At 30.7% G+C, this 26,903-nt stretch overlaps 4 protein-coding genes and 1 pseudogene across 5 annotated transcripts; 4 read left to right on the plus strand and 1 right to left on the minus strand.

Moving 5' to 3' along the window:
• Positions 1–2,556: 2,556 nt before the first annotated feature.
• LOC114185643 (receptor-like protein kinase FERONIA) lies at positions 2,557–3,955 on the plus strand. Its single transcript, XM_028073499.2, has 2 exons — positions 2,557–3,247; positions 3,339–3,955. The coding sequence occupies exons 1-2, from the start codon at positions 2,650–2,652 to the stop codon at positions 3,764–3,766; spliced, it is 1,026 nt and encodes a 341-aa protein (XP_027929300.2). The 5' UTR covers positions 2,557–2,649; the 3' UTR covers positions 3,767–3,955.
• A 1,201-nt stretch (positions 3,956–5,156) lies between these two features.
• On the plus strand, positions 5,157–6,444 carry LOC114185716 (receptor-like protein kinase FERONIA). The gene is made up of 2 exons (XM_028073594.2): positions 5,157–5,901; positions 5,962–6,444. The coding sequence occupies exons 1-2, from the start codon at positions 5,271–5,273 to the stop codon at positions 6,366–6,368; spliced, it is 1,038 nt and encodes a 345-aa protein (XP_027929395.1). The 5' UTR covers positions 5,157–5,270; the 3' UTR covers positions 6,369–6,444.
• Positions 6,445–7,301: 857 nt separating this feature from the next.
• On the plus strand, positions 7,302–8,844 carry LOC114183926 (receptor-like protein kinase FERONIA; annotated as a pseudogene). Its single transcript, XR_014994745.1, has 2 exons — positions 7,302–8,147; positions 8,229–8,844. The product of XR_014994745.1 is annotated as a receptor-like protein kinase FERONIA (transcript).
• Positions 8,845–10,437: 1,593 nt separating this feature from the next.
• LOC114183928 (protein DOWNY MILDEW RESISTANCE 6-like) lies at positions 10,438–15,549 on the minus strand. The gene is made up of 4 exons (XM_028071121.2): positions 15,334–15,549; positions 13,619–13,860; positions 11,089–11,410; positions 10,438–10,910 (listed from the first exon to the last, which is right to left on the minus strand). The coding sequence occupies exons 1-4, from the start codon at positions 15,532–15,534 to the stop codon at positions 10,662–10,664; spliced, it is 1,014 nt and encodes a 337-aa protein (XP_027926922.2). The 5' UTR covers positions 15,535–15,549; the 3' UTR covers positions 10,438–10,661.
• A 2,602-nt stretch (positions 15,550–18,151) lies between these two features.
• LOC114186122 (B12D protein) lies at positions 18,152–19,003 on the plus strand. The gene is made up of 3 exons (XM_028074150.2): positions 18,152–18,290; positions 18,373–18,461; positions 18,696–19,003. The coding sequence occupies exons 1-3, from the start codon at positions 18,267–18,269 to the stop codon at positions 18,841–18,843; spliced, it is 261 nt and encodes an 86-aa protein (XP_027929951.1). The 5' UTR covers positions 18,152–18,266; the 3' UTR covers positions 18,844–19,003.
• The last annotated feature ends 7,900 nt before the right edge of the window (positions 19,004–26,903 follow it).

Raw genomic sequence — 26,903 nt, forward strand, 5'->3', positions numbered from 1 at the left:
TTTTATTGATTAACTTAATTAAAGAATAATAGTAAGTGGACATGGTTATGAAAAATATGGATTATATCAATGCCTTTCTATTATGATCTATAAAAAAAATAAAATAAATACATATATGATGATATGATGTATCTTTTGGAATACAAAATTTTAATGCTATAAAATTAAATTGATGATACAGTTTTAACCGTTATTTTCATTTGTCCAAAAACCATTATTTTGATTGTGTTGATAACTTTCATTTTCATTAATCTTAAAATACTAAAAATATAAATATAATTAAGATTATTATTTTTAATTTGAAATAATTATAAACAATCCAAAAATATAAAGGAATATTTTTTCTTATTACAATTTAAAATAAAATAAAAAACCATGTGAATAAAGTTGATAAGAAAAAAAAAATCAAACTTTTGTCGTGATAATAAGACACCTTTTTATTTAATTTAATTTGTTTTCAATTAACAAAGAATGACACAGAATTATGAGAATACCTAATTTTGTCCGTCGTATTTTGTTTATTCAATTTACCTTGGCACTTGTATATAACAAAAATAATAAACAATACGAGACGAAATTCATACTAAAATAACATTACTTGTTTTGTTATTTAGTTTCCCCTCTCGTAACTGAAAACACCTATCTTGATTGATTAGTGCTCATATTTTACTAACTACAATTCATTTTATGAAATTTCATATGACTCTCGTCCAAAATGACACTAATATCTATAATGAAAATACTAAACAATTCAGATGAAATTTCTTATTGCAACACTTGATTGGTTATTTAATTTCCTCTCTCTCTCTGACCATTCAATAACTCTTCTTTGATTAAATAGTGATAATATTTTATTAAGTATAACTTATATGGAGCAATTTCCTATGAAAAATCACGTACTAAATCACACTTCTCAATGTATAATACACTCAGTCAACCTTATGATGTCAAATTCTGAATATATTTTTCACATAAGTGACATTATTATTAAAAAAACAGTAAGAGAAAGACTTTTGCAATGACCATGTAAGCAACTACCATTTTGCTATTTAAAAAGCATTCCGGTTGTTTTTAGTACTCCTATTAAAACTAATCAACTAGAAAGCTATTAAATTACGCATATTTTTAGTAAGGGTTAAATATGTTCTTTTTATCTTAACTTTTATTAAAAATTATAATTAGTTCATTTTTGAAATTTTGGTTCAATTTGATCCCTCAACTTTAAAAATGTACAAATTTAATTCTTTTATTTGATGTTTTCATAGCTACATAACAAACTCCATCATTATCATATTTGCAATTCTCACATGGTGAGACCCTACCCATTTAAAAAAAAAAGATTTTATAATTCACTAAAGTGTATACGAAAAAATCGATCACCATAAATTTGATAAAATTTCGGCAACATTTTTCATTAATCTTTGAAGTACATGAAATAAAAGTACTCAGCTCATGATCACAATTAAATATGCACCCAGAAAACAACGTAAAATGATACAAACTAAAATTTTATTAAATTTATACATAAATTTACATTATATATGTATTAACAAATTATAAAAAATAATTTTTTCAAATTCTCTGTCGGACAATTCAAAATGTAATATAATCAACTAATGTTTAATCATTTAAGATAAATCTCAAATGTACAGGTAAAATTATATATTAAATGACTAATAAATCTTTCCATAAACTAATAAATTAATGTCAATACTTTCTATGAATTTTTAAAATAAAAATACTAAATTCTTCATAAACACAACCAAGCCTAAACCCTCAGTGATGAAAAATTTCAGCAAAGCCTAAACCTTTAATGCTAAAAATTTCAAAAAATAAATATACAAATCCATAAACATAACAAGGACATTCAAGCGTACCGATGACTTAGTGGGCACAATTAATAAGGAGTAAGAAATTGACTTCAATGCAAAAAATAAACAGAGAGACCATTGCTTAAAGAGAAAACCGTCATTGGAGATGAAAAAACCACTCGTTTTGGTTAGTAATGCAATGACCCATGACACAAACCTTCGTTGCCGAAGAAGAAAATCTCGTTCGTAGAAAAAATGTGGAAGGTTAAAATTAATTTATGTCAGACCTATAACATTCAGACGTAAAAGATCCGGCGTAAATTTATGTGGGACCCAAAAGAGTTAAACACAAAATACTTTTTTTTATGTCTCACAGCTTTAGGTTATCCGTAAGTTTGTCGCTGTGCATTTTTTATGTGTTCCATGTCAGACGTAAATGACGTCAGATAATGACTCTTTTTTTTTTGTGTTAATGCTATCCGGTAATTAAAAGAAAAAAAAATTTGACCAATATTATGCTATATTCATATTTTGGTCGACTGAAATCCGAATTGGTAATTTTAACTTGGTTTAAACTCAATTAGTCGAATCCATCAACCTCCAAGTTATGTTTTTAAACCTTTTATCTGTAAACTAATAATATTAGTAGTGAAGACCGGAGAAACAGCTGAAATGAAATGAAGAAGATCAGAGTGTGAAATGTTAATTATAAATTAGAAATTATAGAGACCAAGGTTAATTAGCTTAATTATGTAAAGATTGAAGAGGAAAAGAGGTGAAAGTTTTTAGAAAGTGGAAAACAATTAAGGAAGAAGGGTGTCTCTCACAAATCAGAACAATGTTTATGAAATGTTTAGGCAACACAAGTTCTTCAAAGAAACAGTATCTAACTGTAATAGAAGAGTTGTGCCATCAGTTTTCTCTTGCAGAGCTTAGAAAATCAACCAACAACTTCGATAGAAAGAGACTAATTGGACGTGGAGGATTTGGTGAAGTTTATAAAGGCTATCTCCAACATTCTAACTATATAGTAGCAGTGAAGCGGTTTTCTGCGGAACACAGTGAAGTGTTCAAGAATGAAATAGAGTTGCTCTGCCAGCTTCGTCACCCTAATTGTGTGTCTCTCATAGGATTCTGCAACCACAAGAAAGAGAAGATTGTGGTGTACGAGTACATGTCCAATGAATCTCTAGATCGACACCTACAACGTGGGGAACTGTCATGGAAGCAAAGGTTGGAGATTTGCACAGGAGCAGCGCGTGGACTACACTACCTTCATGCAGGAGCTAAGCGCACCATCATTCACCGTATTGTCAAACCTCGAACCATCCTTTTGGACGACAACATGCACCCAAAACTCACAGGTTTCTGCATCAGCGTAAAGGGGTCACGCTTGATGTCAAAACCAAAGCCAATTAAAGTTGATGTTGTGGCAGGTAAATCTTTGTTCTTTGCTTTATGAGCTTACTTTCTAAATTGATTTTTTTTGTATTATACGTATACTAAGCTGATATTTTTTACTTGCAGGTACTCCTGGATACATGGCTAGAGAGCTTTTCACTGACGATGCCATCACAGAGAAATCTGATGTTTATTCTTTTGGTATGGTTCTGCTAGAAGTTGTGTGTGGAAGGAAATACATAACAATGCCAGCTGAAAGAGAATTTCTGGAGAAGCCTGTTGAGGAAAAAGTTGATGCGAGCATCAAGGGAAAGATTGCACCAAAGTGTTGGGAAGTGTTCATAGATATTACCAAAAGATGCGTGATGTATGAACCAGATGAGCGACCAACAATGGGTGAAGTAGAGGTGCAACTAGAGCATGCTTTGTCGTTGCAGGAACAAGCTGATATCACAAATACTAATGGTGATTATACCTTACCTTCCACCACAGTTATTCACCCGGGAGCGGAACTGGTATACAGCACAGAAGACAGTGATACTGAAGAAATGTAACGTATTTGTTGATAATTAAACACTCGTATATATATAGAACAACACAAACATATAGACAAGTTATGTTATTTAAGGTTTAAATATTTGAAGAGTTAGATGGCTGCTGTGTGACCATAAATATGTACTTGATAAACCGTTGTGAGATTTATCTAATGTTAGATGGCTGCTGTATTGATTTGACTCTTTATTCTTGTGAATGATAGAATTTTAATAACTATTTTCTCTTAATAAAAATATTGTATTGGATTGCACATCTGGAATAGCAGTATCAGAATTAATAAACTATTACAACTTCTAGTTTTTATATCCATATCTAGATAGTTATAGTAACTGTGAATTAAGGGAGATGGTTATGTAGGAATCTTGTCTGATTCATAAGCTTTACTTTGAAACAGGTTCAGCTTGTTTCTTGAAGCAGCATTCTCTTCCAACCTTTAATAACAGAACTTCGTTTAGCTCTGACTGCATTGCATTTGTACGACTACAAACATTTTCTTGATCATATTACATGCTTGTATATAATACTTTCATTTTATATGACATCAAAAAGCTGCAAACTTTCGTTCAAAACCACACTTTTTCACTTTGCCATTCATATATTTTAACATCATTCCACCTATATCATTGAACTTGTCAGTATTTAAATTTATAATATAAACAGTCAACTTTATCCTCTCAAATTTTGTATGTATTTTTGCTCATCAGTGTGATCAGCGATCATTTGTATAATATTATTAGAAAAACAACTGGTAGGAAAAATATTATAAGCCCATAACATCAACTACGTCATTAATTATAAAGCTAGAGGTTAAAATTTCAAGTTGTAACGTACACGTTTAAGTAAAAGAAAAAAAAATTTGTACGATATTTTATTTCATTTCCTTTTTAGTTGTCAGAAAGTGGAAATGGCTCTTTCTCACGAAGTATGGAAACGCTAGAAAATGAAGCAGAAAAGAGGACGGGATTAGATGTTGAGAATGGAGAGAGTTGTTTGTTTCACAAATTAGTAATAGAAGAGTTGTGACCAAGAGATTTACTTAAGAAATTAACACCACTCTCAACTCAAGATAATGTGTTTATGGATCTTTATTATTATAAATTGCTCTACTTTTTCATTTTTAGTCAATGTCCTTGACTACATTGGTACACTCCCCTCCAACAGCAGAAGGATTCCCAACACTAGTACTTGTTAGGTTTTTTACGGTAGGAGTTTCACTGGAGAGAACAAACACCAATGAGACCTGAGTTCAACCATATAATCAACCATTTAAAGAATTGACACCACTTTCAATCCAAAACCTCATGGCAATTGGTTTATGGGTCTTTATCTTTATATAGTACTCTACTTTCTCATTTCTGGTCAACGTGAAAATTATACTCAAAAGTTGGATTCCTAACATTTTTCACCAGCCTAAACTATCTTTGAACCCAATGTTTAGTAAGAAGTAAACGCTGCCTTGTTAAAAACTGCAGGGGATCTTATTTGGTGTCACAAATTGGAAATATGTTTCTCAATTGTTTGGGTAGGAGCTGTTGTAAGCACACAACGAATACAAATTCATCTCAGAGACAGTTTCCAACGGTGATAGAAGAGCTGTGCCATAAATTTTCTCTCACCGATCTCAGGAAAGCCACCAATAACTTCGATCCAAACAGAGTAATAGGACGTGGATTATTTAGTGAAGTATATAAAGGCTGTGTACAGCAAAATGGTGCTTCTGATCACACGGTCGCAATAAAGCGATTTAAAGATCAAGGATGGGAAGCGTTCAACAAAGAAATAGAATTACTATGCCAGCTTCGTCACCCCAGATGTGTGTCTCTTATAGGATTCTGCAACCACGAAAATGAGAAGATTCTTGTATACGAGAACATGTCCAATGGATCTCTAGATGAACACCTGCAAGATGCTGACCTATCATGGAAGAAGAGACTAGAGATATGCATAGGAGTAGCAAATGGACTACACTACCTTCACACTGGAGCCAAGCGTTCCATCTTTCACTGTATCCTAGGTCCTAGTACCATCCTTTTGGATGACCACATGGAGCCAAAACTCACTGGTTTCGGTGTCAGTGTTCAGGGATCACGTTTTAAGTCAAAGCAGAAACAAATCAATGTAGAGCATGCTATAGGTAATTTTTGTTTGCAATGAATTTTTGTGGGTTAAACTAAGCTAATACTTTTTCTTATAGGTTCTTGGATCTACAGGGCCACAGAGTATGTCATGGATGGTACCATCACAGATAAATGGGATGTTTTCTCATTTGGTTTGGTTCTACTACTAGTAGTGCTGTGCAGGAGGACGAATTATTTAAAAACCCTGACTGAAAAAGAACTTCTGAACAAGCCTGTCGAGGAGAACATTGATCCGATTATCAAAGGAAAGATTGCACCAGATTGTTGGCAAGTCTTTGTAGATGTCATGGTAAATTGCCTGAAGTATAAACCAGATGAGCGACCTACAATGGGTGAAGTAGAGGTGCAACTTCAGCATGCTCTATTGATGCAGCAACGAGCAGATATCACAAACTCCAACCGCGATTATACATTATTTTCCAAAACCATTATTCCCATGGGATTGAAAAAGAATGCGATGTAAGAACAGAACTCCATCAAATTGAATTTGGTGGTTACTTTGTTGTAAAAGGAGTATAACCAATACCAGCATAGATTATGCCGTGGTTCAAAATTCTTTTTTTTTATCAGTTTTCCTCTTGCAACAACAACGTTAGAAACAAGAACTTCTAATCAACTACACTATAGCAAGGGTAAGAGTCATGAAACCAATTGAAATCACTATGCATTATCTGGGCCACAAAATAGCTGGTTACCCGCGAGGTTTAGTTTCACTAAATGATTCATAAGTAAACGAAACTATATGTCTTTCCACTCCTTTAGAAATTTCAATTAGAATAGAAGCTGCCAGATTTTGGACTCAGCTTCCTGGGAAAAGTGAATTATGTCTCAAAAAACATAACTAATAGACAAGTTATAATCGTTGACAGGATATTTAAATAGAAGTAGAGACAGAAAACCAGTTAACAGGTGTTGAAAGTCGCTACTAACAAAAAAGAAGCACAAGTTGAAGCTGAGGTGAAGTATGAAAATAATTACGGCAAAAATTTGTTAAACTACATAACAAGGATCTTAACAGCACTGAAAAGTTTCTTCAATACTTGCATTGCAAGCAACAAGGTTGTCAACAATCTGTATATGTGTAATAGAACCAACTAATTTTGTAGCATTTACCAGAAGAGTAGCACACACATACACTTTTTTGACATACTTTTTATAATGAAAAAGGGAAAAATAAAGTATTAAATAAAGTGTAAAAGTGTGTTAAATTTTTTTTTTCTTACTAGAAATAGTATTCTGACTGATACCTTTAATTTTTCCCTTGCCACTATTGGAGTCCGTTAATCTACCTAACCTTATCTACGACCATATTGTATGAATTTCTCTTTAAACATTTCCAGAAAATAAAATCTTTGAACTTCCCCAACCGCTTTTTCTCATTTTGACTAAGTCAGACTTTAATATGCTGGCCAAACAATCTCTGAAATGAATGGTTAGTAAGAAATAAACGCAGCCTTGTTAAAAACTTTAGGGGATCTCGTTTTGGCAAGATTGCAACCCAACCCTAATATGCTTCTCAAGCCAAACGATTGAGGAGTAGCATAGTTCAATGTCTATCAATGGTAAGTGACTAGTGAGAACTAAAGCAAGCAGGTGTCACAAATTGGAACTATGTTTCTCAATTGTTTGGGTAGGAGCTGTTGGAAGCACACAACGAATACAAATTCAGCTCATAGACAGTTTCCAACGGTGATAGAAGAGCTGTGCCATCAATTTTCTCTCGCCGATTTAAGGAAAGCCACCAATAACTTCGATCTAAACAGAGTAATAGGGAGTGGAATATTCAGTGAAGTATATAAAGGCTATCTACAGCATAATGGTGCTTCTGATTACACGGTCGCAATAAAGCGATTTAACAATCAAGGATGCGAAGCGTTTAACAACGAAATAGAATTGTTATGCCAGCTTCGCCACCCCAGATGTGTGTCTCTTATAGGATTCTGCAACCACGAAAAGGAGAAGATTCTTGTATACGAGTACATGTCCAATGGATCTCTAAATGAACACCTACAACATGGTGAACTCTTATGGAAGAAGAGGCTACAAATATGCATAGGAGTGGCACGTGGACTACACTACCTTCACACCGGAGCGAAACGTTCGATCTTTCACTGTATCCTGGGTCCTAATACCATCCTTTTGGATGACCACATGGAGCCAAAACTCGCTGGTTTCGGTGTTAGCGTGCAGGGATCACGTTTTATGTCAAAGCAGAAGCAAATCAATGTAGAGCATGTTATGGGTAATTTTTGTTCTGTTGTATGAGCTTACTCACTGCAATGAATTTTTTTGGGTCAAACTGAGCTAATATTTTTTCTCATAGGTACTTGGGGTGTCATGGCTACGCAGTTTGTCATGGATAGTACCATCACAGCTAAATGATGTTTTCTCATTTGGTTTGGTTCTACTCGAAGTTGTGTGCAGGGGGAGGTTTTATTTAATAACCCTGGCTGAAAAAGAATTTCTGGAGAATCCTATTGAGGAGAAAATTGATCCGATTATCAAAGGAAAGATTGCACCAGATTGTTGGCAAGTCTTTGTTGATGTCATGGTAAATTGCTTGAAGTATGAACCAGATGAGCGACCGGCAATAGGTGAAGTAGAGGTGCAACTTGAGCATGCTCTATCGATGCAGGAACAAGCAGATATCACAAACTCCAACTGTGATTATACTTTATTGTCCAAAACCATTATTCCCCTGGGAGTGAAACAGTATGTGACACTGAAGAAATTAAGTGACTAGATCACCGAAATTAAGGTTAGTGTTTTTATTAAAAAGAATAACAGTTACAGTAAGCTGAAATTCGTTTAGCATTTAGATACTAGTGTGGCTTCTGTTCTGATACATGCTTTCAGGTTATATGTAGTTTTGCTACACTTCCAAAATTCTTAACGACAATGTATGAGGATGTATTTTATATACAAGTCCACGTTATACCTCTTGTAGCCTTCCATTACAAAAAATACAAAAACGTTAAGTATTAAATTAGGAAAAGCAGAAGTAGAAAGTGACTAAGACAGAGACTAAATCCACGTTAATAATAATATCTCATTAATCGAGAACTGCAGAAATGTCTGAAATGCTGAGAAGGGGGATATGTTAGATTTCTCTAATGATATTTTGACTATTAAATTTTGACAATTTTTTCTTACAACATGAGGTGCCATCTTCTAAGTGATTTTTAAATATTGAGAATGAAAAAAAGGAAGAATGGAAACCCACTTAGAAGATGACATCTAAGGTTGTAAGAAAAAGTTGTCATAATTTAGTGGTCAAAAAATCATTTTTCATTCTTTATTTCCAAGACTTGATGAGTATCTGTATTTGCCCATTATTATTTTATTTCAGTTTCTGCATTGCTTGTAACAAAACAAATCGCCAACTTATTATAGCAAAACTATAGAACTCCTCTTCTTAATTCTCTAACTTGTCCTTTGTTACCACAATAGTGGAGTAGTGAAGCAAAAGGGAAGACAAATGAAAATTTACAGTAAGAAACTTCGGTTGAGTGTCAGAGAATTTGTATTCCACACAATCCAAACACTTACTCTGTTGATTTCACAAAATGGATCTCTCAAATTACATGCCAACAAAATAAATAAGTAGTAATAAGTAGCAACTTGTATGTACATGTCAAACCAGAGTCTTTATTCATTGAAAAAAAAAAAAAAACTAGCTCAAATTGATTTTATGCATTGATTCTCACATGTTTGATCTATTTTCAGGCATTTGGTGGAACCAAAATTAATTGCAGCTGATGTTTTTCAATTTCAAAAGTCATGAATGAAATTTAACAACTATATTAGCAACAGAAAAGTCAATTACTAATATGTCCCAGTAGTATACATCTTAAAAGATGTGACCATTACTTAAACACTCGTCTTCAATTTTTATTTTTTTTAACAGATAAAATGATGTAATTAAAAATTATCAGTCTTACCTTGGAAGAAAATCCCAACCTTAATCCTAACACCTTGGAAGCACCCAAATTAGCTTAGCTGTGAAAATTTAAGGGAAGTAGATGTTAAAGATGCGTCAAGTATGAACTTGATGAATGAACAACTATGGGTGAAGTAGAGTTGGAACTTGAGCATGATCTGTTGCAGGAACAAGCAGATATCACAGATACCAATGCTGATAATGATTCTACCTTATTGTTCATTACCATTATTCACCCAAAACTGGGTGAAGTAGAGGTGGAACTTGAGCATGCTCTGTCATTCCATCAGCAGGATTAATATCTGTGAGATTTTTCTGTTATTTACTTGTAGGATTTGGTAGCTTGCCTTTGATTGATCCTTTTGATGAGATTCTGTATATTCTCCTTACTGTTTTACATCATTTTTTCGTTGCTTGTAACACCACAAATGGCCTTCTTATTATAGCCAAAAGAAAAAATTGCTAATTCTCTAACCTTTCCTCAATTATGACATGAGTGCAATTAACAGCAAGAAACTTTATATTTCACACAATCCAATCTCTTGCTCAGTTGATTTCACATTACTTATGTGGTCATCATTAGCCAGAAGTCTAATAGAGAAACAGAAAATTTTGACTTCATTGCAGAAGGGTTTCTCAATCTTAAGAGTACGAAGGATTGAAAATACAAATAGGCTACAAACCATTGAAGTGTAATATATGTTCACTACATTCACAAGCTTGGACATTGCAAACATAAACTTTATTCTTTCAAGTGCGATATAACTTTGTATAGTCGTTTGAAAATGTTCTTTTAAGTTTTGCATTACTTTTCCATTATTTTTGGAAATTTACTGTGCGCAATTCTTCTTCAAATTGAATGCCTTTGGTCAGAAAGTTTGTAGTCATCTCTCCAAATGTCATAGATCTAAACACTGGAGGAGAAGTTGGACTTATGAGAGGCTTAGCAGGTTCTACAAGGGATTCTTTTGTTGGGTTAACGAAATAAGCAACGCTGTGTCTCCCACTGCTTGAATTTGTAATAACCCGGTGTTTAGCAGCAATGAGTCTTCCATTGCTAATGATCTATGTATGGAAATCATAGAAAGTTAAACTGTGTCATGCAGAAACTATTGTATGAATCAATGTATTGAGACAGGATTGTAATATAATTCTTTGTATGAATCTATGTATTAAGACAGTATTGTAATATAATTCTTTGTCATAGATCTATGTATTGTAATATATTAAGAAAAAAAATTACCTGTAACACAATCCCAATGTTTACCACAAAGGCATTGGGAATGGGGTCAACGGCAATCCATTCCCCATCTTTGAAGACCTGAAGTGCAGTGATCCCTACTTGTTGAAGCAGAATGGTAATAAGGTTAGGGTCCTTGTGAATGGATGTTCCTAAGGTTAAACCTGGTTGAGGACAAGGAGGGTAGTAGTGAGACAACACTACAGGGTCTTCACTAAGTCCTCCACACAAATATTCTGTGTTAAGTCCTAATCCTTCACTAAACAGCTCCAAGATCTTAAGTCCCACTTTTCTCAGTTCTTCCGTGTATTTCCCTACAACTTCACTGAAAGTTCACAAAATCAGACCTACTTTCTCAAATTCACCTCAAACAACTGCAACATAATACAAGCAGTAATTTATAACAATATACAATTAACAATTTATAATGGGAAAGATATTGTTTTGTTTGTAACATTATGGAATGTGAAGGTACTACCATCTTCACAACACTTTGTTTGGAAAGTAATACTAAATAGAGTGGTCACTAAAGAAAATATAATTGTGATTTGGGAAATGATCTATGTGTTATGTGTGGGAAAAACTTGGTGGAACAACTAGTCACTTTTTTTTTAGTGTAGGATAACTAGTACAATATGGAATACGTGTGTAATATTTGGGTAGGAGTCAATAATGTATACCATAATAAGGTAAGAATACATTTCAACAATTCTACCTAATGAAATTAAGTCAGGAAGGGAACATGATCTTGAAGGGAATGCGGATAGCGATTGTATGGTATATGGAATCAAAGAAATGGTATTATATTTAGAAATGAGAGAGTTGATGCAGAAGAAATACTATGCATCGCACATATCAGGACTCTAGACCCTGGACATGATAAAATTAAAAAATCTATATTCTCATACTTTCGTCTTTTTCTTTGCTGCAATAATATGAGCATTGCATGTAAAACAAAGCCACTTAATAGAAGATAGGGTGATGAAAACTTAACCCCTGATTTAATTCAATATTTTGTATCCTCATCATCGGTTTCCATATATGTATCAAGAATAGAATAGATGGGTATATGATAGGAATATTTTATATCAAATATAGAGGTTTTAATTATGTTTATAGAGACTTAAAGCAGGAAACAATGTAAATATCTTTTGTATAAAGGTGGGAATACTCCAAGTGCTCCCATATAAGTATATATACAGTAAATATTCGTTTAAATCCGCATTTTTATATTGAGAGTTTGATTCGGATTTAATTGAGATGCGAACTTATAAAATTTTAAGAGTCATATTATAATATGGAATATTACGGATATGAAATATTGTGGGTGTTTGAAATTTTCAAAGATGGTGAAAATATGAGAGATATAAGATATATAATAGATATAAGAGATATTGAGAAACTTGTTATTTTATTTGATTCATCCACTATATATATATATATATATATATATATATATATATATATATATATATATATATATACAATAAAATGTAATAGAATATAAAATATAAGTAATTGGTTTGAATGAAGTTGAAGTTGACCAACATGATGTCATATTTAAATCATTAGAAAGTGTTATCAACCTTGATGTCAATGTGAATGAGTTGAAAAGATTCTCCTTATCTATCATGGAATCAATTAAATCAAGTTAAGGTGTGTTCTTTACCTTTTATCACATTTTACTAGATGGTGAATCAACAATCACAGTGAACGAATAGAAAATAGTCGTCAAATGACTTTACGTGATTTTTTATAACGATAAAGTCAAAAAGTTATTGATTTGAGAATTTTTTCCTTTTTAAATACTAATTCATACGAGATTCGAATTTTAATGAATACGAACTTAAGTAAATGTCTATTGTACTTTATTGATAAAAAATAATTTAATATGCATTTTTTAAAATTATTCTAATATTAATTTATCTTGAATTTATTTTATATATATATATATATATATATATATGTTGTGATATTATATGATTTTGTAGAACATTATTGTACTTCTTTGTTGCAGTATCCAACGTAATAAAACGAGTTGTTCAATCCAGTTGACACCAATTATTTACCAAAAAATACAATGGGGGGACAGAAATTGACATATCCATTAAAGGTTTTAAAATTTGTTTACTAAAATTAAGGACAAAATTTAAACCTAAAAATTACATCGTAAACTTACGTAGCTTAAACACTGTATAGAACATAAAATACGGTTCAACTCATTTTGATTAATATTAACAGATTATAGTAATTATGACAGTTATTGTTTGTGAGTTGAATCATCTGTAATCTCACTCTTATTCATTCTTTTCAACATATCAGGTGATTTACATATGTATAAAAATAACACGACCATGCGAGACTATCATTTTTGTCATTAAGAAATCCACATGTAGGAAAATCAGTATTATAAGTCTAGCCAGCACATCAGCTACCATTGACTAAAATGATAAATTGAAAAGTTTAAGGATGAAACGTGAACGTTTAAGTGAAAAACAAGAAGAAGAAACAAAGCAAAAATAAATTAATTTACCGATATCCAAGTGGTTTATCTGGCCAATACTCCATGAATTCTCCCATAGGGTGTGATAATGAGTCTTTCCAATACTTAACAACATCTTTGGTGGCTCTTCCACTACTTGTGTAGAGCTTGCACCTTCCATTTGGATCCTTAGAGCTTTCCTTTATCTTCACATCCTCAGGCATCGCATGGAATTCTTTGAAAATATTCAGTGTAGCATCAACTATATCCTTTGAAACTCCATGGTTGATAACCTACTTTGTTTTTCACCGTTTCAGATTAACCAAATATACATACACGTGAAAACATGGACTTTATCTCTAATCCATATGTGAGATTTCCAACAAGACTACAAAATGGTGTAAACGGTGTATTGTTTCACATAAGAAATAGTTTAGGACACACCAAGTTAGGTTTTTTTTTTCACTTCTAGACAAATTTGTCTCCGTTATTACGAAAATGGACAAACTTTTAAAAAATTACAAAAATAAGTAAATCGTGCAGCTCCCACACGTTTTCTAAAAAATAAATTGTACACCCCTCTCACGTTTTTCTTTGGATTTGGTGGACAAATAGTCAAAATAAGAAATCGTGTAGGTGTCACGTTTTTAAATCAAATTATACGATTTCAAGCTAAAATCGTGCAAGGGGTTAACGATTTCTATTGTAATTGATTACAAAGTGTTTGCAATCGATTACGAAATTGATTAAGGGGTACACAAATTCAAAGGGAAAAGAGTGAGGGGCAACATTTTCTTTATTAGAAAACGTGTGGGGGTGTGCCATTTTCTACTATTTCTAGTTGCACTCCCATTTTCCCTTTCAAAAGTCATCCAGTAACTTCATTTGTTGTACGTGAATGACATATATGTACTATTGATTAAGCTATACAGGTCCTAACCTTATACCAGACCCTTAAACTTGGCGTGAGGCTTCCGGACAACCATCCACTACAAGGATCCATAACGAAATGGATCAACCAAATCCGGATAAACCCAAAAACAAGTATGAACATTTTTTTTGTTTATCCAGATTTGGTTGATCTATTTCATTATGGATCCTTGTAGTGGACGGTTATCCGGAAGCCTTACGCCTAGTTTAACGGTCTGGTATAAGGTTAGGACCTGTATAACTTAACTAATAGTACATATGTGTCATTCACTACAAGAAAATGGCACACCCATACACATTTTCTAATAAATAAAACATTGTCCTTCACACTTTTTTCCTTTTAAATAAATTCCGTAATCAATTACAAAAATAGGAATCGTTAATCCCTGCACGATTTCAGCTTGAAATCATATAACCCCAACACGACTTTGATTTAAAAATGTGTCACACCAACACGATTTTCTAATTTGATTATTGGACCACCGATTCAAAGAAAACTTGAGAGGGGTGCATGATTTTTCTTTTAAAAGATGTATGGAACTGCACAATCTTTTCATTTTCATAATTTTTTATAAATTTGTTCATTTTCGTAATAACGGAGACAAATTTATCTGCAAGTTATAAAAAAAAAAAACACCGAGTTATATCACACAACACCAAAGATACATGCATGACATGTAATTTCTAATTGGTATGTACATTTTGCAAGAGATGGGAGATTCCAACTCTAAAGCCACGTGTGTGCAACCAATATCCATGATTTCATACATGGAAAACACGTGTGATGAAAGAAGACAGTGAAGTGAAGGATATTGGTGAATAAAGAATATATGGACCTGGAAAAAGCCATAATCCTGAGAGGACTTTAAGATATTCCTTATGATATCAGGTCGATCATGTCCTTCAAGATCAATAACTGGAACTAACTTTCCAGAGGCAAAAACAGCATTATCAGGTCTTGTTTCTGGTGGTTGCACATATGATGATGGCACCGCAGAATGAAGATTATACCAGCTAGACACCAGCTTCTGAGCCATGATATGTTATGACAGCATGAGTGGCACAGAGATGCTCTTAGGAGCTATATATATATATATAATAGCAGAAAAATGCTAAATGATGATTACACAAGTTTATAGGTAGAAAGAAAACAATAAACTTTTGTGGTCAATTTCAACTTTAAGTTTGAGTTTTATTTGGATGGAAAGGAGTGGGAAAGAAGTGAAATGAAAAAGAATAGCATAAAAAGTTTAATTGTTTGAATGGGACGAAAATAAAAAGAAATAAATGATTTTTTTAATGATTTAACAATTGATATGATAAAATATTTTTTTATGTTAATAGAATTATAAAATAATTTAAATTGTTAATTTTTTTTCATTTTAATTTTTTTTTATATTTTTTAAATGTTGATTGTTATATTTTCTTTATTTTTCCCGTGTTTAGAAATAAATAAAAGTAAATATTACTTTACAATATATAATAGAAATAATCAAATAAACATACATTACTGTATAACATAAGTTATAGAGTTCATTTTTGTAATCTTTTACCTATTTGTGTGATATTTTGATGCTCTTATCTCACTATCTATAAAAAAAGTAAAGAGTAATATTTCCTTCTACCTAAAATACGAAGTTACATATGATCAATACAATATTAAACTATATTAATTGAAGTATTTTTATCATTAAAAATGGTGTTTCGGGAAGCAATATATATATAATGTAAAATAGTTTTTGACATTTTTTCCTACCTAAAATGAACTATACTAATTAATTTGGTATCAAATTGCATTATTCAGTTGTAATAATAAATATTTGTTATATATGTGGGTTGAATTATCACCATAAAAGGTTCCTCTTATGATAATGTGAATTGTGTGATTCTTCGATCATCTTATATTAATTTTTAAATATAATTTTACTTCTCTTGAGGTAAGATAAAATGGGGAGCATATGTTTTGGTGTGTCACTCTCTTGAACTCAACTCAATTATGCCAAAACCAAAGGAAGTCACAAGTAGTTTCTCAAATGTTTGGTGATATTGTAACATGATATGGACATGATAATAAGCACATCCTTGAACCATGCGCAACCACACTTTCTTTGGTTGCCACAAAACACACTGTTTTGATGTTTAAAATGTTTTAGCTTCGTTTCTTTCATCACTGTAGCAACCATCATAACATACATTCATTATTATTAAATTGTATGTAATACATATGAGTATGGATTTCATAAAAAATACTAAAAATTGAAACTTATATGATATAAAAAGAGTTTTAAATTTTAAAGTTTAGGTATTAGAATTGAAAATATATTTTTCGACAATTAATAGTAGACTTATATATGTTACATTATAAAACATTTTATGTTGATCTTAAAAGTGATAAATCCTTCCTAAATTTAAGTCATTTAAGTATAAAGAAATATTATAAGTGAACTTTAAATTTAATTCGATTCTACAAAATTAACTTGTACTTCACTTATATATTATAAAATTGTATTTGAACTTATTTAAGGAAATATCGTTGAACATCTCTCCTTTTTCTTTGTTTGTTACAATTTCAAATTATACCAAATTATTTTTTTATTCTATTTTATTTGTCCCAGATTGTTTAGATTGTTTAGACAGTGAATTGAAAAGTGAAACAAAGTGATTTAAATAAGTAACCATATATATATAAAAAAAATTCTTATTGGAAATGAAAAGGTTAAAAAAATTAATTCATTTATTAAGAATAAAAAGAGTTAATTCATCCAATTTTTTTATCGTATTATATTCACCCTTATTTCTAATCATTTAAATATAATATTTTAAAAGTAATTAACTATATTATTATTTTTAATAATTATTTTATAAAAAAATTGCAATAAAGAAAATTCGCTATTATTGAAACACTAAAATAATTATAAAAAAAACTAAATCTTTTTAAAGCTATGAGATAATCAACTAACTCAGTAAACAAATTATAATAAAAAAAATCCTTTTCTACTTTTTTTTTTAGATTTAAACATTATCACAAATTAAAAAAAAAGTATGAAAATTATATAATCATTCAATATTTAAAGTATGACTATTCAAATCATTCATATTTTATATATATAAAATTAAAAATGGTATTTAAGATATTATGATCACAAATATGGTCAGATATAAGCAAACCAGTTAACAAAAGCTCTTATGTATTTATTTATACGTTCACAATTAATTAAAATTTAACATAATCCATACTAAATGTTAATTAAGATAAGTAATTCATTAATTGAATGTATTAATTAAAGCAGGGGTAGAAAATAGTTAAGAATTTAATAGTTGAGAAAAATCTAGAAAGATACCAAAGAAAGGAAGATAAGAGTCTGACCAAGCAGGTCAATTCCTCGTCCCTTCAAACAAGATAGTGTGATATTAATTTTCCGCGTCATCGTCATCTCTTTATCTCTGGCTGAAGCTGTCGTGAATAACTGAATTACCCTATTGCCTATTATTTTGGTCATTCTTCGCAAATTCTTACCTTAAAAAAACCAGAAAAACATGAGGCCAGCCCCTAGTTTTCTCCAAAAGTCAAATATTTTATGTTTCCACACAGCCCACTGTATATGCAACACTTGCATGCCAACTCTTCAAACTAGCCCTCCAAGTTCTGCATTAACAACTACTATTTATACACATGGCACACACACATTTAGATTAAAACCACCATTGTTCTTTGTCACAGTAACAAAACATCTTTAAGGTTCACGAGAGAGGAACATTTTTCGAATTAATGGGGCGCTGGATGAAACCAGAGGTACGTACTATACCATGCATAATTTAATTAAATCTAATCTTTAATTATGTGCCTTTCTCACTTTCTTGTATATCTTTTTTAGGTTTACCCTCTATTGGCTGCAATGACCTTTGTCACCACCATGTGTGTCTTCCAACTAACAAGAAATGTGCTGCAAAACCCTGATGTTAGGTAAAGCTTATTCAAATTGATTTTAGTTAAGAGCTTAATTTTCACATGAAATTCATAGTCAACGTCTTTTTTAAGGACAAACTCTAGCTACCAATATTTTACAAACATACTCCCACTGTAAAGAATCTTTGTAGTTTGACCGTTTTCTAATCAAATTATTATTTGAATGAAATGATGTGATAATGAAGTGAGTGCAGATTTTGGTGATTAATTTTGGTTGGAAAATTGGTGCAGGATTAATAAAACTCGACGCAGCATGGCAGTGTTGGATAACAGAGAAGAGGGAGAGAAATATGCTGAGCATAGTCTGAGGAAGTTTCTTCGTACTCGACCACCAGAGATTATGCCAACCATTAACCACTTCTTCAGCCAGGATAAATGAAACAAAAATCAACTTTATCACTTTTGGAATTTTTGTTTATAAATAAACCACTGTTGTTCTTTCTTAATTGTCTCTAGTGATCTTTCATTATTTTATCGTCCAGTGATGAGTATTTATATGTTTTCATCAGTAATAATCGATGTATAATTATTTTACTTCATTGAATCGTTTTCCTTAGAATCGTTAGTCTATGTTTACATAGATTAATCAGCATTGAGATTAATCAATATTACCAGCACTTGGTGAATGGAAGAATCTCCAGAATATTAACCATATTATAGAACTATAATCGTCATTATAAGTTGACCAGATTCTATGCTCTCAATAACCAATCATGAAATAAGTTGACCATATTTTATCGATCATTAGATATAGTATATGACTGAGATGTTTTCTGGATAGAACTGAGTCAAAAATACTCTAATAATAATTTCATGAAGAAAAATTAAAGTTGGAGGAAAGGATAGAAAAGGGGTGCAAAAAGAGAGCTATGTTTAAGCCCATTTGTAAAAGCCCAAATAACCCAGTGCTAAACTTGAACTTGGGCTCAGCTGCCGTAGACTTTTATTGTTCATTCTTTTAACATTGAATAGAATGGAATTAAATAAATGGTAATTGCATATTAATATTTTTTTTAAAAGAAAGAAAAAAGAAAGGAGTAATGAAATGGATTGATATAAAGAGGCACGTGCATGAGAAGCAACTAAGAAAGAAGGCATGAAAGTACATGTGAAGAAGCCAATTGAAAATATCCAGAATCCTCTTTGTTTACGCATTATGATTCTTTGGATGCTATTCAATGATAGCACAAGATACACACACAGTTATGCTCCTCCCATGTTTTGCTGTATGAATAATGGGTTGCAACTTAAGAATGATTTAAAGCGAAAGTAATCAAAGAACAAAAAGATAATCCCAAAAAATTACACATATCCATTTAACTCCAACACCATTTGCTGGCACTGGGTACTGAGTTGGCTACCCTATGACCCGACACACACACCTTATCAGTTTTTAAATCCAGACAAACATCAATGGTCAAGCTTTTTGTGCCTTAAATCCATAACAACTTAGTTGTATTTCACCATGCAAATCTAATATTTTCTTTCTTTTAATTCTTCTCATCTGTGTCAAACCAATTGCAGATAAACAAATAAAAGCACTTTGAAACGCATGTGAAATGTATCACTTTCACTGGGGGAATCATTTTTCTATTTTGCTTGATCATTTCATTGGTTGTATGTAGAAAGCTTTTTGGGATTTTGAAATCTGAAATTGGAAAACAAAGGAAACTGGGTTTGTTGTAGGAGTAGATTTATGAGGAAAGTAGGATTTGCATTGAGATTAGGCACATACGTTGGGGCCAACCTTTAACCTAGACATGTGATACTCCCACATCGGGGAAGAGTGATTCCAGTATAGTAAAAGCATCCACCGACACATATTCAGAGAGTCAGGGTCAGAGGGAGCCCATAAGATTGTGAGCAAAAAGAGGCACCAAGTCAACCTCAACTTCTGAATCTACACTCATCATTCAAACACACATTTCAATGCTTCACAACTTCAACTTTCAGCCAATCATTTATGTAATCTCTATTATTAACCTTCTCACCACTTTAATCTGTTTACTCTCACCCTGTAGTTTTATTTTGTTACGAAGCATGTGATTAGGTAGTAGATTGTAGATTACTACGTAAGTGCCTCACACATGCTGCAACATTGCAGGAATTAAAATATATACCACAGAAAAAGCAACCTATATCGACCTTTTTCTCAAAATATTGTGTCTATAGAATACAGGATCCGATGATTAATTAACCTAATGTGCAGAAAAAAGAAAGAAGAATGAATAGAGAGAGAAGTTGGTAACGGGGCTGAGAAGTTAAGTGTGTGGTACTTGTGAAAAGCTTTGTTTTTGTACCAAAGTACGATATTCCCACGAGGGGGTAACATGCAATGAGGCATGATTTTGCGTTGTTGTTTGTGGCACAAGAGTTGTCCGAGGGGAGCCCCACAGGTTCTTGAGGTTGATCCTGAATGTGACGAAGCACACACCAGATCACATGGGTTTTGGTACTCTTTTCTAACATAAGGTTACCTAATGTGGGCTGAAAGCAAGGGAATGAAAGATTTTAATACAAATTGCATCAGTGGGAATGAAAGAAACAACAGCAAAGACAAAACCACTCCTCAACTATCAAACAAACCCAAACGGGACCGATTACACATGGGGTGACCTCTTTCTTATTCTCAACTGGACCCACCCACCACAAACTCAACAATCTCTACCTTATTAATGCCAAACTATTCTATCTCCAACTTTATCACACTCACTCAACCCTTTCTCTTCATTCCATTTTCAATCCATGCTTCTCATTTCTCATTCAGACACTATACCTACAATCCTCTTCATATATATCTAACCCCAAAACACTCTCAAACGTTTTAAATCCCACATCGATTATTTGAAAAAGTGTTTGCCTGGAACATCGTAGTTTCATTGTATGTTGTAACAAAACAAGTGATTGATTATGGTAAGCTTGTGACAGTCCTTTGAAACTGTCGTAATTAAGTACTTGAACAGAAATTTAGATGGCTAGAGTTAGCAGAAAAATGGGTGCTAAATGAAAAATGACAACTATAAAGAGAATGTTAACTCTAGTCACACATGTTATTTAGGTCAAAACAATATGAAAACCTTTTCACCAATTAAAAATTCACTTTATATTTTTTAGTTGTTTAAGGAAAAGGATAACAAATCAAGTGTCACTTCTCATAGGTTTCATGCAGATCTTTCATACTCAGTACTCAAGAGTTGTCAACAGTTGTGTAGCAGTAACAAGCAGGGTGTCATAGATTTCATAGATCTTCAATTCATTACAAAGGATGGATTATAAATATTTATAATTTTCTAAATTAATATTAAATTCATTCATTCCATGTCTATTCCAATTTATTTTTTTCTAAAAATTATTTCATAAAAAGAAATTCAAATACTAATACACATTTCAATACAAAGATCTCTCCCTTCAAAACTTTTGCTCGACCACTGAATTTTGTATTAATTTATTCAAAGGATTAGAAATATTTGTTGTATTATCCATCCAATTAATTTGTTAGATATAAATTAAACGAACCCATTAACTTTTACATTAATAACTCAGTGGTTATGCTTGCATTTTGATTTGTTTTTAGACGTATACATTTCTAACAATACATCAACGTTTACTATTATTTCTTTTATAATTTGAATTTTGATGTAACTATTGTTAGAAAAATAAGCAATCATCATTAATTCCTTACGTGGTGATAAGTTACGATGAGTTAGAAAAAATAATACGTAATTTAATATACATACACCAAAATGAGAAATCAAAAGAAATAATAATTTCAATCTGTTTATAAAAGTTATATGAAATAATTTACAAAAAAAAATAAAACTATATAGATTTTTTTTAACTCTAGGTTCTGATTCGTTGCACTTTTAAGTAAGGTCCAAAATTGATAAAGACGTTGATTGTGAAACTTTCAAGTATCACATTAACAAAAAAGGTGATATTATTATGTTTCATGTAATTAAAAGTGACATCATTAATGTTATGTCAATAAAAGTGATTGTAGCCAAAAAAGTGTCTCACTAAAATAAATAAAAAGTGACAAATTTAAAAATGGGAAAATGGGGAGGAGAAGGAAAATCGGAGAGATTTACTTTTCAATTACAATAACTGTTAAAATTTATAATAACGTATCGTGATCATATTACATTAATCTTGTTCTAATTTAATATCCAATCAAATGAAACATAGTTTTTTAAATTATTTTATTTTATCTTAATTGTGTCGATTTGGATAGATAATTGAGCTAACTAAATAAAATAATGATGTATTCTAAAAAAATGAAACAAATAAATAAAATAAGAAATGAAATACCAATTTTACTTTGATTATAAAAGGAAGGTATAATCACAAATTTAAAGTAATGAGAAAGTCTTTTTTTATGTCAATATATTATATCAATTGAAAGGAAATCGTTGAAAAATTGAATAGACTGACAAAATTAAAATTTTTAAAATAAATATTACATTCGTGAGGCAAGTGATCTATGTTAGATGTGAAGTCAAATGAATATAACATTTACTGTATATGGTAATTAATGTAATATGTAATTAGTGGCAGATCTATCAAATTTTTTTCCTATATATAGAAAATTATTATTATATATATATATATATAAAAATTTTATAATTTAATGTATTTTATGCATTTGATATCTTCAAAATTTTTATTAATTTATCTTGAGTTTAAGTTTTTAGTATCGAAGTTTTAACACAAATTTATAATTTGTCGATGTTCAAAAATTTAATATATATTTATTCCTAAATTTAAAAAATAAATAAATATAATTATGTTAATTCACTTGCCTTAAATTCTTTAAAAATATTATATGTGTTTTATATTATGATTTAAATGGTTTATTTTTCCAACACATTTCCATTTGAATATCCATTGAAAAATATGTTTCACATATATAAAAAATATATAATATGATTAAAAATACTATATTCATTTGTAAAGTTTTTAAATAAAAATATATCAAAATTTCATACAATAACAAATTTTAATTGTAATCAAATTCAGAGACTTAACCCTTTATTTTTACGGCCCCTAAATTTTGTATATAATATCGTCTTTAAATTTACTCACATCCTTGCTTTCGTTCTTCACACTATTTTTGCATCGTTTAATTTTCTTTTCTTTATCTCGTATTTAACATTCATCACTACAAGTCCACAAGTAGCATTGTTTCACTTTTATCTCCACCGTTGCAATTACAATTTGTTAATCTTTAACACTCAACACAATTACAAATAGATTAGTTAAAATGAACCTAAAACAATTTGATTAATAAACCAATTTCAAAATGTTGTTCAATATACAAACTAAGTCTAGTTTATTTTTCTATTGCTTATACCTATCATAAGCCCACGTCAAATAATCTCATTATTTCTGCCATATTAAATAATGTTTTTAATCGATTTCTGAGTTATTTATTTAAGACGGAGCATAGGAATTTCTGAGGATTTGAGGGAGTAAAATAATGGTTTTTGAAAATAAAGAATGAAAAAGAAATGCGTGTATATATTAATTTGATCGAAGATGTTTAAAAAATAGTAAAAATATAGAAAAGGTAAAGAAAATAACATATGGTTTGATGGAAGCGTGGAATGGAGAAAAAGTAGAAAAGATATGATAAAGAAGCGACAAATAGATGGATTGAAAGAATAGAAACAGGTGCACGTGGATAGGACCTGCCACACGTGTACTCAATGATCATGCGGATTTTTCACCTCTTTTCTTGTGTTTGTGAATAATAAAGTTGTAAAGAAAAGAACTAGAAAACAAATGAGCATTGATGTCTGATTCTGACCTCTGAAGAGAACTGAGTGTAGCTGCTAGTGCTATCCTTCTAGGTCTGCACAACCAACCTCTATTATTTTCTTTTTATTTTCTTTTTTCTTCTTTACTTCCTAACTCTGTTTTTGGAGAATCTCTATGACAACAAAGCTGCATCCTCACCTGCCAAAACAGATTACCATCCATCCTAATGCACAAAAAATTATTCATCATAAAAATTCTACAAAATGTTTTAGATCTCAATAAAACAATAAATTAACTAATTCCTTATTCACTCATCTAAATTAACTTAATCCACCGATCCATTTTATAAAATAATAATTATATTTTAAATAACAATATATATTATGTATTATATTTTGAATTTTAATATGTCAAATTACAAGATAATACGTCTTAGAACGTATCTAAGTGTTGTAGAAAAGTTTTAGATATGAGATTTCAACAATCAAATCAAATATTACAATTCATCATAAATGGAATTATATGTTTAACTCTCATTATTCTGATTTTTAACGTAAGTTTTGATCCATTCTTAACCTAAGAGATTTGATAAGGTATATCATATTTATATATGCATTATATAAGATAATATTAGAGAACAAGAAAAATAGCATTCATTATAAATGAGAGTACCGAATAATTTTGCAATAAGAAATATCTGAGGTTCTTTGAAAAATTCATTTAATATTTTACATTTCTTTGTTATTTTTATATTTATTTTTACTTTTTAAATTTTTTGTTTGTATAAAAATTAGGATAACTTGTTTGTTTAAGTATCTTTTGTGATCTTGTGAATGGAAGGTATTGATGAAAATGAAGATAAGACATAAAGAAGTAGAGGGCATTGGTTCCACAAGCAACCCACCAAAAAGAGACAAAGGGTCAAACTATGAAAATAAAATGTGGAGCTAAAAGATGTTAAACAAGCACTTGTTAGAAGACAACCAGTGTTTTCTAAGATTTTTATTTAAATTTTATTTTTTTTTATTATTTTCTTGTTTGGTAGTATTTTAATTTGTGTCTAATTTGCTTAATTATTGAAATTCTATCTGAACTTGTTATAATCATGTTTTCAAAATATATAAATTGAATGTTTGGATAATCAGTTGAGTTAGAATATGTTTGAGCAATAACTTTCTTGTCTCATACTATTGTGTATATTGTTGAGATAACCTGTATTATACATTAATTGTGAAATAATATGTTTATATTTAGTGAGTCCTTGTTCAGTACGAGAGTATGACCAAATTTTTGGATATTTAAGTATGGAAACATTTGAGTGTTGAAAAGCATATGATTGTTATGGGCTTGAGAGTAGAGAGCTATAAGAAAAATAGTTGTTATCATGAAATTGATTTTTGTCCAATTCTTGTTAATATAGTCTCATAATTGGTTAGAAACGATAAAAACATTTGTTTGATATGTTTAAGCTACTTAGTCAAATAGTCAATCCTGATATATGTTAATTGTCTATTGTTAACCTTTTTTTAGTCTAATTGTTTCATTCTTTTGTCCTTAGCCTTTAAAGAAAATACATTTTGTCCCACACCTTAACCAAAAAGAACAATTTGAAGTATAGTATAAACACCCTGCCAGGGTATGAGATTGAATAAGTGTTGAGTATAGTATAAACCTGATTATGAACCTGTGTCATAATAGTTACGACGAAGTTATTTTACCTGCTTCGGTCGTCGCTCGGCACAACTCCTGCGTGATGTTACTACACAGATTTGGTTGAATGTTCAGTCAATATTACACATATTTTCATAATTTTTGAAGTGATTGTCATTTCTTTAGCCGATAGCCAATTATTGTTACACATATTTTCATAATTTCTAAAGTTTAGAATAATTGTCACTTGATCGGCCGATGACATATCATTATTACACATATTTTTATAATTTTCGAAGTGATCATTATCATCACTTGCCGGATTGATTAATATCACACATATTTTTTTTATATGTTTAATGAAAGAATATAATGTTAATGTTAAAATCACACATACAGTACACACTCTTACACTATAATAATAATGTTAATGTTAAAATGAATTTCTTAGAAATGTTTAAATTTATCAGATTATAAAATTTGCAAACTAAAATAAATAGATAAATAGTGTATATATTAAAAAGATCAGTAAATACTCGTATTCTGGAATAAGTTGGGCCAATACATGGAAGTAAAAGAAGAAAACATGTCAATATCCTCGTGTGCAGACACGTATAAGATTTGGTGACATAATTATGGTAGTTAAAAGAGAACCAGAGAAAGAAGATTGCCACATTTCAGATATCTTCATTGGAATCTTTGGATAATATCTCATTTTATGTTTTAAGATATGGTCCCAGATGCATGATTTAACGGTTTCAAGATAACAAGGAAGCAATTAATGAAGATATACCATCTTTTTCATGTTTTTAATGAACACATACTAAATGGAGGCTACATCAGTTACAACTTTTCAGAGTTTAACAAAAATTATAAAACCATGAAAGAGACTTCTTAAATAAGAAGACTAAAAAAATTAAAACTTTTTGTAATAAATTTAGTCTATGATAGAAAATATAACAAAATGAATTATTAACGATTTCTTTGATATGTATCATTGTTAAAAAAAAAATCTCATTTTTTGCGAATTTT

The sequence above is a fragment of the Vigna unguiculata genome, chromosome 5, assembly GCF_037176805.1.
Source record: "Vigna unguiculata cultivar grain cowpea cultivar isolate G323 ecotype 2 chromosome 5, ASM3717680v1, whole genome shotgun sequence".
Classification (NCBI taxonomy): domain Eukaryota; kingdom Viridiplantae; phylum Streptophyta; class Magnoliopsida; order Fabales; family Fabaceae; genus Vigna; species Vigna unguiculata.

What these genes read in the sequence shown, in the direction of transcription:
- LOC114185643 (XM_028073499.2), top strand. Translation starts at nt 2,650, where the DNA reads ATGTTTATGAAATGTTTAGGCAACACAAGTTCTTCAAAGAAACAGTAT. An exon ending in TAAAGTTGATGTTGTGGCAG is followed by an intron (nt 3,248 to 3,338) that starts GTAAATCTTTGT and finishes TTTTACTTGCAG; the next exon opens with GTACTCCTGGATACATGGCT.
- LOC114185716 (XM_028073594.2), top strand. Translation starts at nt 5,271, where the DNA reads ATGTTTCTCAATTGTTTGGGTAGGAGCTGTTGTAAGCACACAACGAAT. An exon ending in CAATGTAGAGCATGCTATAG is followed by an intron (nt 5,902 to 5,961) that starts GTAATTTTTGTT and finishes TTTTTCTTATAG; the next exon opens with GTTCTTGGATCTACAGGGCC.
- LOC114183928 (XM_028071121.2), bottom strand. Translation starts at nt 15,534, where the DNA reads ATGGCTCAGAAGCTGGTGTCTAGCTGGTATAATCTTCATTCTGCGGTG. An exon ending in GATAAACCACTTGGATATCG is followed by an intron (nt 11,411 to 13,618) that starts GTAAATTAATTT and finishes GTGAACTTTCAG; the next exon opens with TGAAGTTGTAGGGAAATACA. An exon ending in ACATTGGGATTGTGTTACAG is followed by an intron (nt 10,911 to 11,088) that starts GTAATTTTTTTT and finishes TTCCATACATAG; the next exon opens with ATCATTAGCAATGGAAGACT.
- LOC114186122 (XM_028074150.2), top strand. Translation starts at nt 18,267, where the DNA reads ATGGGGCGCTGGATGAAACCAGAG. An exon ending in GGCGCTGGATGAAACCAGAG is followed by an intron (nt 18,291 to 18,372) that starts GTACGTACTATA and finishes TATCTTTTTTAG; the next exon opens with GTTTACCCTCTATTGGCTGC. An exon ending in CTGCAAAACCCTGATGTTAG is followed by an intron (nt 18,462 to 18,695) that starts GTAAAGCTTATT and finishes AAATTGGTGCAG; the next exon opens with GATTAATAAAACTCGACGCA.